Source organism: Acartia tonsa, chromosome 7 (assembly GCF_053477335.1).
Source record: "Acartia tonsa isolate MP-2025a chromosome 7, ASM5347733v1, whole genome shotgun sequence".
Lineage (NCBI taxonomy): Eukaryota > Metazoa > Arthropoda > Copepoda > Calanoida > Acartiidae > Acartia > Acartia tonsa.
Window position 1 is genome coordinate 23,139,971 of NC_137266.1, and position 11,706 is coordinate 23,151,676.

General features: G+C 29.0%; 1 protein-coding gene across 1 annotated transcript in view; it reads right to left on the reverse strand.

Moving 5' to 3' along the window:
* LOC145324462 (uncharacterized) overlaps nucleotides 1-10,723 on the reverse strand; it is a 64,201-nt gene extending 53,478 nt beyond the window's left edge. Inside the window, exons 1-4 of the mRNA XM_080167048.1 lie at nucleotides 10,395-10,723; nucleotides 3,054-3,103; nucleotides 566-606; nucleotides 75-118 (exon numbers count right to left, since the gene is read on the reverse strand). Coding sequence (XP_080023174.1) covers nucleotides 75-118; nucleotides 566-606; nucleotides 3,054-3,103; nucleotides 10,395-10,397 — 138 coding nt within the window. The 5' untranslated portion in view covers nucleotides 10,398-10,723. The remainder of the gene's footprint in view (nucleotides 1-74; nucleotides 119-565; nucleotides 607-3,053; nucleotides 3,104-10,394) is intronic.
* Nucleotides 10,724-11,706: the final 983 nt, after the last annotated feature.

An 11,706-nucleotide genomic window follows, 5' to 3' on the forward strand; every position in this document is an offset into this window, starting at 1 on the left:
AAGGGGCTAAAAATAAAAATTCTATCTTCAACTTTTAAAACAAAATTTTTTTACATTTCAAGAACAAAATTTACCTCTGTAATTTCAAAGTTGTTGAATCTGGACAAAAAGCTGAATTCTAAAAAAAAGAAACATGTAGTTTTAGTTCAAAAAGATCAAAGAAACTCTAGGTCTATTTGTACTTTCTCTTCCAATATGTACTCATTTTTCTGCCTATTTAATGCTTTTTGATCTGTTATCCTGTCTGTCTGTATAAAAGGCTGAATGTTTTTTCTACTACTATTTATGTATGTCCATTTATTTTGGATGCAGAATAGTAGTCTACAGCAGATAGCTTAAAACCAACCCAGGGCCTATGGGAAGCTATCCCAAAAGGGTGAACTTAAATGGTTACCAGAAAACAAAAAAATCCTTACAACCATTTTTTAAAAAGGATATGTCTGACTATATTTTATCTGTAAAAATCAAAATTTAAGTTTTTTTTGTATTTGATTTTTATTATGGCCAGAAAGTTTGTACTTCTTAGGACAATAAAACATCAGCGCAACTATTCTAAATATAATACCTGTAGTTGTTTCTTGGCCCCTGTAGGTATACGGAGTTGATCTAACATTCAGATTTTATCATTTTAATGCACATTTTATCGAAAAATTGATGAAATACGAGAATAATAAAGAGACAGAGACATCTAGATACTTTAAGCAATATAAATTTAAAATCCGTTAAAAAAATGAGCAAGATACGCAAAATTTTTATAAAGAAACACACAAATGCATTCTACTTCTAAGGTAGATATACATCCAATCACTACATAGAACAATTAGGAATTATTTCTAAACTTTTTTAGATGGCCTTAGGGCATTAAAAAGACGATAAAGAAGAAAAAAAGTATATGTCTTATTGAAAACAGTAAAAGTGTCTGACTATGACGTCAGAAAAAATTAACAACTAACCAATGAGAGGCCGCTATATATTTTACCATTGTGAATACTGGCTTCTCATTGGTTAATTGTTAATTTTTTCATAGTCAGACACTTTTACTGTGGCCGTCTTATTGGTAAAAACTATAATCTCTTTTTTTAAAAGACATAAAAATCAGACTTTTAATTCGAAGTTTATTATAAGACGCAGAAATGTTCTCTAAAAATTAATTAAATAAGAATTTAATTAATTTCATGAAAAGAATTAAAAACAATGAGAGAAAATTTTCCTTTTCATTCATAGCAAAAAAATTTAAGATAATAAATATTTTAGCTTATAAAATATTTTAACTTATAAAGGTTTAAGATTTAGAAGCGTAAAAATTATAGTAATGAATCTCATCTATAAGCTAAACTTGACGTCCTGTTTGTTAAATACTTATATTTTCAAAAGACTCAGGGATCTTAAGGAATATGACAATGAACGATAAATTATCAACGTCCCATATCATCACTTCTAGAGAAATTTGGGCACTGCTAGTTTGTACTTTCTAATCAAGATCTTATAAAAGGTCCTCAAATGTTTATGAATAAAATGAAGGTGTTTGTAAAACAGTATAATTTACAGTCCAATTACCCCTCCTCTATACCTGCTATTATAGTTTTGAAGCCATACATCAACAACTATAGAGTATAGAGAAGCTCCGCTTATTTAAAATGGTAAAATAAATATGTCTGTCTTCATTGATTTCTCCATTCTAAATTCTTTACATATGTAAACCACATTCTTTGAAATTACATTCTACATTCTTTCATTTAATAAAAACATAGAATAACTGAATTAGAAATGTATAAAAAATACATTTAGTTGCTATTTAACTTTCAATTTTCTTTAGGGATAAGACAACGTATAATGAATTGAAATTGACCACAAATTAGGATTAACAAAGTACCTCTTTTTTAGATTAATACTATTGGAGGCTGAAGGTTTGTTGCAATCAATCAATAAATAGAAAAGGTTTCCAATTTTTTAAGCAAACTACTTGAGATCGGTTATAAATTACTATACAATGTCCCCTCCTTCAATTGTTGATTTTTTCCATTTAAAAAGTATTCTTTTTTTCTGGTACTGTATTAAAAATATAAACCTCTTTTTATACTTTTTGTCACAAAAAATAGACAAACTACTGTATAAGAGTTATAGAGTATCTTTGCTGCTAATAGGAATATCTATATAGAATAGTTCTATTATTTTACTTTATTGTAAAATAATTTTCCGACTAGAAGTTTAAAATATAAAGTTTTATAAAGTTTCAAAGTGGGCAAAATCTGGGAATGGGAATTGTAATCTTGTAAGGTTTGTGTGTAATTATTTATTTCCCTATTAAAATTCAAAATTGAGATTTCTGATATGCTTATATAAAAGTAACAGGATCTGTATCTGTCTGACATTTCCCATAAAACGGTTTTTTACTTTATATTTTAAAACTAAATTTGTAAGTTGGAGGGAGGGTCGACTTCCACCCTTCCTACCCCCCCCCCCTCCCGCAAAATTCTGATTAAAATTATTTATGTATTTAGTTATCCTTATGTTAATCCCTGTTTTTGGCTCGGAGGTAGAAGGTATGAAACTTTTAAAATGAACACATACATACAATACTATACATACATATAGCTTTACATTGTTATTTTAATTTTAAACAGGAGTCTTATCTTAAACATGTATACAACCTTTTTAGTAGACTATAGCTATTGTATAATAAGGATATATGTATGAATGTTAATCTGTAAACCATATACTTTTACCAAATTGATTTCAATATCTTTTTTTCAGACAGATAGAAGAAATCTGATAAAATGGTTGGGTGCTTTCTCTCTAACTCCTTAGCGCATTTAAAAAAAATTTAAAATGAGGGTAGTTTAATTATTTTAAAGCCTATTCCCTACGGGACCTATACCTGCGGTGCCCTTAACTTAAAGGGCTAACTTATACCCTATATAACCTAACCTGTCCTCAAGTAAAGCAATAAATTACTACCCCCGGCCCCATATTTCAAAATAATGGGGCAGGGTGTTTATTTTCTCGACTAAGCACTTTAAGTGAACCCGCCATTATTTGTAATGACAAAATTCCTGGTGAGATGCGCCAAGCAGACACAGAACAAGGATAACTCAAAACTTTTCTGAAAAAAAGAAAATAATATTAAAATTAAATTTAAACTGAAGAACTAAAGTGGCTTCACCCAAAGAAAGGATGGGGTTAAAATAGCTTAAAAACACTAAGATCAGTAGGTGTTTTCGCTTAAAAACACAACCTAATCGGTTAGCGGGATATTAAGAATAGACAGACGGACAGTCATCGTTCTACTTGTCCCTAGATTTAAATAATCCAAAATATCAAAAACAATATTTTAGGAATATTATACATAAATTGTTTAGAATAAGGTTATCAAAATATTTATATCATATTTTTTGGGGAAAATAAGTAAAATGATTCCCTAGGTTTCATAAATCCCCATAGTCTAAAAGCTATTTCCTCATTTATTGGGGAGGAAAGGAACATTGGACTAAAAATTTATTTGAAACTCAAATTCATTCATTGGCTTGGCTACTTTTATGATTGTTTGATTGTTTTGTTTAAACTATAAGCATCCAATATTTAAAACAATAATTCTAATTTTTAAAAGGCGTAATTTTGTTTATTACCATTGTGAAAAGTACTATGACTTTTCTTCTTTATACATTTTACAATGAAAAACAAAAATTTACATTTTTTGCAGTAAAGGTTATTTGTAAAGTTATTTTTGTATTGAGGAGAATGAAAAGAATCCCCATTCAAAGAATTTCCTCCATTTAACAAAACTGGGCTCATTTATTTCTTATATCACAAGCACGGACATGATTTCTCTGTTCAATTTGAGTGCTGACATTAAATTGACATAATTATACATGATACCCAAAGATTCATATAGAGTTTGTTTTAAAACTTTGGGTACTTTTGTTGAACCTTAATTGGTTTGTTTAAACTAGCTGCATCAAAACTTTTTAGCTAACATTTATAATTTACAGAATAGGTAATTTTGTTATTAACATTGGGGATGTACATTAATCTATCGTTCATTGTCTTATCCCTGAAAGTAATAAATAAAATAATGTTTTTGGATGACATTTTATATAGATCTTTCATTACTGAAAAAAACTGTATTAATTTGTCGTCTTTATTGCATAAAAATTATTCTTTTTAGTATGCTTAACCCTGCCTATGTTTTAATACAAGAATGACATCATAGATAAAAGTATAAGGAAAATTGTGTTATTTATCTATGTCATTTTATGACGGTTTAATTTATTATAACTTAAAGGAAGGGGGATGGGGGAGGCGAAGTCGACCATTGGCTTTCAATTCTAGGTCTTAAATGAAGAAATAAATTAAAAATTTTTGGGGGGGGGTGTTTCTTCTTTGGGAGGATAGATATAACCCACTTCAAAATAGTTTAAACATTCCCTGAACCTATGAGAAGCTTCACTGCAAAGAGGAATCATATCATTTCAGAGGTTAGCGAGATCCTTAGCTGCTACACATACAGACTAACAGCCTGTTACTTTGATAAAAGGAAATCCTTTTACATCCCTTCTGTACTATTTATAATTTTCTTTTTAAAAGGGCATCAAAAATAAGTTTTCAAACCTTTTAAACTAATGGGGCCCCCCTCAAAATAAAAAATTGCTTGGGCGTCCTGCCTACATTATATAAAAATTGCTCTCCCATAAAAATGTTTGATTTCTAATTTTTTACCCATATCCCCCCCCCCCCCTGGACGTCCTTTAGTTATGGTATCATTATTTTTTAAATGAAGGTTTTAGGAAATAAAAATTAATGTTTTACTTAATTTCCAAACAAAAAATAGACAATTTAGCCTTTAAAAGTACTTTTAAATTTCACCATTTCAGTCAATTCTATTATATAAAGAAGTATTTTTTTGTCATTAGTAAAGGATCTCGCTAACCAATGGACCGAAATGGTTCTCCTTAACAGTGAAGCTTCTTATAGGTCCTAAGATGGTTTTAGGCTATTTTGTTTTTCTAAATAAGTCTTGGCTATTTTTCTGCCCAAACCCTTCAAATATATAGCCCCTAGATGCTAGGGTTGCAGCTCCTATGTACATAGTAAATTAAATTATGTTAAAAACCAAAATATTACATTACAAAACCTGTAAACTACAGAGATGCTATACATCTATATAAATGGTTGTATGATTAGGTTAAACGACCAATAATTATCTTTTCATATTCCCTAGACCATTCACATAAATAAGGTAATGAGATAAAAAAAAGTTTCCCCACATAGATATTAAGAGAACCACGGAGTTTGCCACTTATAATTATAGAAGCCAATATGCATAATAAATATTTAAAATATAAAATGTATACCTAAGAATTCTGATCCATTGTGCAACTTTTTATTGACCCAAATTTAAGAAAAATTTACATAAAGCAATAAAAATGATAAACAAAACTACCCCTTCTGTAGATTAAAGTTATTGGTAGAAAAATCAAGATTTAATATTAGTCTCAATTTTTTTAAGCGAATGAAAGAACGTATCTATAAAAACCAGTATAATTTACAGTTCAATGTTCCCTCACTCCCTGTCTCAAACTTATCTGTTTTAGAAGATAAATCAATATATGAATTTACAATATTTCTTATCATGTAGTGAGGTTTTTGTATTTTACCATAGAAAAATTCTGTGGGTAATTAAGTATAACATATATTTATTGTATAAAGGTAATCTGGTGTACATAGTATATTGAGAAAAAAAAAGGGCAATATCCAACATTTTTATCATTATTTTGTAAGGCCTTTTAGTTTTATCCTAATAAATAGCAATAAGTTTTGTATCTATACGTTAAGATATAGCTAACCAAGGAATTAACTCTCAAAATAAGGATATTTTCATATTGGCTTATTGGATGGTTTTAGGCTAATTTTAAAATCCTTCTTCCAAGCCGATTTGAATACGAGGCTCCATAAAAACAGGTAAAAGAAACTCATAAATCACTGTACCTTTAAAGGTAACCTTAAGGTCCAGTATGGTTTTCCGCTACAATAACTCTGAATCAATGTTTTAGTGCAGTTGCTCTGCCATTTTCGAATACAGAACACCTAGGTGCTATCTAATTTTATCAATTAGGGGACTTTTTTATAGGTATAAAAGATGTTGTTATAGGAAAATGTAAAAAATAATATAATATTGATGTTTTTATATACACTACAGTATATAGTAAAACCATATGCACCTTGTCTGTATATATACAATATATATAAATAATGTATATTTATATTAGATAATATCTTATTTTTTACCATATTATACAAGGTGTCTCACAAAAAAAAAATTACGTTTTAGGTGGTAATACTAAATGTTTTTTTCCAATGTTCAAGATAACTGTAATCTTATTTCTCGTATTCATTTAAAACCGATTAATATCCGGTGAATTAGAACCGATTCTCAGCCATACGAAAAAAATTTGTCTGGTTATTATATCCAGTTTTCTACGATAATAAAAATGTACAACCATCCGCGGAAAGCTGTTTATAATACTATGCGAGAAATAAAAGTTATAATATTACTTTAGTAAAGTTTACTGTTTTAAAATAGATTTTTTATTAGAAAACAGTGAAAGTTAAAACTTATTTTGGGACACCCTTTAAGTAAACATACACACACAACACTATCTTTAATATTTTCCTTTTTTCTTCCCAAATTATTCCTTATCATAAATATTATATTTTTTGGCTTTGTTTGATATTGGCGTTTCCCTGTGTGTATGTTGGGGTGACGGTGTGTGTGTGTGTGTATGTGTGTGAATGTTTACTCTTTTTTTAGAGAAAAAAAAGAAGATTTGAGAAAATATAAAAAGTAAATTACAATGTTAATTATATTTCTCTTACTTTAATGATTCCTAGGACCAGTAAGCATTATGGATTTTAACAAGTTCTTGCTTCTATTTTTATAATAGTGGCTGCGCTCCTAGCATCTAATTCTAGGGTCTATGTATTCGAAGGGGTATGTAGGGGCTATAAAATTGCTTAAAACTGTCCATAGATAATAAAATAACCTAAACCAATAGAGAACCTAATCGGTTAAGCTTCAGATACAAAAAAAAACTTTAAACATTGTATAATAGAATTGTTATTATTCTCTACTAAAATGTTTGTATACATCGGAGAAACAAAAGTGGAAAAACAAGAATAAATACATCAAAAACAAAGAAAGTTGGGAAACAAAAGTTAAAAGAAATTAAGACCTAAGGTACAAAAAAAGAATATTTACTTCTTTCATACTGTCTCCGATCATTTTTCAAGACATGAACGTTATACATGAGATACTTCTCATTCAATAAAGTCAAAAATACAAAGCAAGGCTACTCTATTATTAGAAATAACACTCCATTTGTCTAAACGCTACGCTTCAGGGGAAACGTGATAATTTTTTTTATATTTAAATTATCTATAATACAGCTTTTTTTAATAGTTTACAAAGATCATCATTCCTTTATTCATTTTACTTCACTTCAAAAATTATTTTTTTGTTAGATTGTTTTTAAAGAATCTGAAAATTATATACCTACAAAAATACATAGGTTGTGGAATACAAAAATAAAGCTAAAATATGTGAAGAGTTATTTTTATATCCTTTCTCTTCAAAGATATTGATATCTCTGTCAAATTATCTTTCTTTCTTTTTATAAACTTTCTAAGATAGGGTTTTCTTTTTCTAGAAAAAAATTACAAAATTTTAAAGATTTGGCAATCAAAGGTAACAAGGACGGTTTATTTTATAGTTCCTTGTCATAAAAAACCGTCCCTACCCTATTTTCAAAAATTTGTTTTAATTTGGGTTAGGTTGAGTAAGGTTATATTGGGTTAAATGGAAGCCCTGCTGGGGTTAGACAGGAAGAAAAATAAACGTAAGGGAAATCAATGAAACAATCAAAAATATTGTTTCTAAAAATTGATCTAAATTGACTGAAATAAAAGTTTAAGACAAAAATAAGTAGCCTATATCACTATTCAAATTACATACTTAAAAAAAAACAATGTTCTGCTACGCCAGGGGTAACAAGGGGCAGTTAGTTATCTAATTTTAGAACAAATGTCTCTACCCATATAAAAATTGTATAAAGGTCTTTCTTTTATATTCTATTTTATATAAACTATAGAAACGCATTAAACAAAATATAAATCGTTTAAAAATACAATAAATAACTTTTGGTGAACTTTTCTTTTATCATTTTATTTTCTTAGGATCTAACTGTTCCATAAAAACAGTTAAATGGATATATAGAAAACGTGGATATTTTGACAGATTCTTGCTTACTCTGATAAAATTTTTCTCCCAGCTAGCTAATACGACTCCCCCCCCCCCCCTATGTCTTTACTCCATCCCCTCACCTGACTATGGAGGACCAATATCTGAGGACTATATTAGCAACCTAACTTGATGACAAAAATTGACCTGTCACAATACCCTCGCATTCTATGTCCATTACTTATTAGGATAGGGAGCTAAATATTTTTGTGGAGATTTTCAATAATACTTTGGAGGGGTTTTATTTCTATGCTGATTTTCGGTTATAACCTAAGATTGCATTCTGAAATTTTTTAAAGATGTACCTAACCCCTTAATCTACTCTTCTTGAAGTTAGTTTTTCTTTGGTAAATTATATGATGAAAGAAAAAAAAGTTGTGTAAATCTATCTTAAACAAGAAGGTTAACCTATAGAACACAGGTAGAGTTACGCCGTGTCTGCTTACATAATTTTATACAGCTCTAATAAATATTATTGTACTATTATTATTTACTTTTGTTTATAAAACACGCAAATAACAGAGAAAACACCAGGAATCTTAAGGGATAAGACAATGGAAGATAAATTTATGCACATCCCAAAATAAACAAAGAACAACTTTGTAGATTATAAATATTTTTTGAAAAGTTTGGATTTATCTAGCTTGAACCAACCAATCAATATATAATAAAGTACCAAAAGCTTTTAAGCCAACGAATGAAGAGCAAGTATTAACCAATGTTCCCTACCTCCCTGTGTAATATAGACAATACATACACAAACAAACAAAATCTACGCGATAGCCTTCAATTTACGAACTCAAAACATTCTACATAAAGCGTCCAATCCATTATATCCATTCAAAAAGAACTGATATAAAATCTGATGTATATTTTAACAGAGAACCAAGACTTTGCAATGTTAACAATATTTCTATTGGTTGTGTCCGTTAATGGAAAAGTGTAGATTTTTTTATTATTTTGACCATGGTTCTTTTCCTTACTATGAACAAATAATGAAGTCGTTTTATTGCAATATTGCATTACTATTGGTCTAATTAGACAATAAACATTAAACATCTAGACTTTCTACATCTATTTTGAAAGGAAATACAGTTGACTGTTTTTTTATTTTATTTTACGTCACATATCATTCAGAGAAAGATGGTACTACGCATCTTCTTTCAATCAAGAGATTTTATCTATTCTAGAACGTAAAAAAAGAGGTTAAGACTATGGAAGATGTACATCCACAATTAAAATTGACAAATTGACCTTTCAGTAAATTAAACTATTGTAGGAAAAATGCTAGTACATTTTAATCGAAAGTTCTTAAGCCAACGAATCAGAGATTGTGTTTATAAAACTTTGGAGACAAGTATAAAGTAAAGGTGTTTGCACACCTAAAATTTGTTGTGGGGAGGAGTAAAAAAATAACATTTTGGTGTCATAAATGTCGAAAAATCCACCTTGGTTCAAAAGCTTAAGGCTTTGAACACATTTGGGGGTACATAAATTTGAGGAAGGGGGGGGGTATTGCCCCCCATAATCCAAACCAAAGTTCGCCCTTACATTTCAGTGAATCATATACTCTTGTTTTTATTTACAGCAAGTAGTATTAAAACTTTAAATCCTAAAACCATTGAGAGTTTGAGACATCTACGTATGTTTAGTTTTTGGTAAAACAGACAAGAGACAAGAACAAACAAATAACAATTTACTTGTTAAAAGCGGTCATAGCCAATAAATTGTGTTTTTTCTTTTACCTAAAAGTGTTCCCCTCTTTTTTAAAATAAATTTAAATAAACTAAGATAGTTTATTACTCTAGGCATAACCCCTGCAGAGAGTCTTAACCTTGCGGGGCCTATACCAGTGGTGCCTAAACCCTGCTATGGTATCCAATACCCAAAATATCCTAACCTAACCAGACCTAAAGTAAAACACAAAATCCTCCAACTCCCTTATTTACAATTTATTCAGAAATAAGGAAAAGTGGGTCTCTTTGTTCAACCAGGCACTTTAAGGGAAACCGTCATAATTTCTGGTATTTTTTTTACAGATAAAACATACAAACAAAATAGTTGATAGAGTAGCTTCGCTATCTAAAATTAAAAAACTTACCATTTTTAAAACTGAATAACTTTCATATGTCCAATAAATAATTTTTTCTTTCCATTGTTGTTTTCCAATCACAATAACAAATAATTATTCCATTGATATTTTTAACAATAATTAATCACATATTTTCCATTGCATTATTTTCTTCAATATTTAAAATCACTATATAACTAAATGTTATTCTTATATGTTATTATCAAATCACACTATTTAACTGTTGAAAGCCATGTTGATAACAAGGTATATAAATATGATAACTTAATGTGTAACTTGTAACAGTAACTTTTGTAATAATATTTTGGGTTTGAAAGCCTCGGTTGATTTTCTTGATATCTTCTATGTAATATATTTATAATTATAAAGTGAACAGGGTGTTTCGTTAAGTCAAATGATAGCGAAGGTTTAGATAGATAGATAGATGGATAGATACATAGATAGATAGATAGATAGATAGATAGATAGATAGATAGATAGATAGATAGATAGATAGATAGATAGATAGATAGATAGATAGATAGATAGATAGATAGATAGATAGATAGATAGATAGATAGATAGATAGATAGATAGATAGATAGATAGATAGATAGATAGATAGATAGATAGATAGATAGATAGATAGATAGATAGATAGATAGATAGATAGATAGATAGATAGATAGATAGATAGACAGACAGACAGATAGATATACAGACAGATATACAGACAGACAGACAGAAAGATAGATAGATATATATTTATTTAGATGGATAAATAGATCCTACTTTTATTGAAACACCCTGTAAAATTTATAGAATGCGTAGCTCACATATAATTATGTATATATACATTCCTTAATAAGGTTTATTATGATGAAGTTTGATAATGATATTTCAGCAGAAGCGTGTTGAAGGTTCAGTGGTTGATATGAAAGCCTGAATATGTTGCAAATTCAAGATATTTTAAACAATGAGGTTTTGTTTAATATATATTTTTTTGAGGGTTAAGGAATATTTTTGACATTAAAATTAGTTACAATTCTTCTAGGACCTGTGAGAAGCTACAATATAAAGGAGGACTATACCGGTTAAGGCAGTTAGCGAGATCTTTTGCAACAGATGGACATACAAAGATCCTGTTAATTCGAGATCACATTTTTATATTAGTTACAAAAAGAAAAATTATTAGGGTTGAAATTTTTTGGGGGGAGATTGGTGGTTCAAACTCCGAAAATAGTTATAAACCTTCCCAGAAGCTTTGCGAAGCTACATTGTAAAGGAAAACCATTCAGTACATACAAACAGAAAAACATCTTGTTACTTTTATTTAGGATAG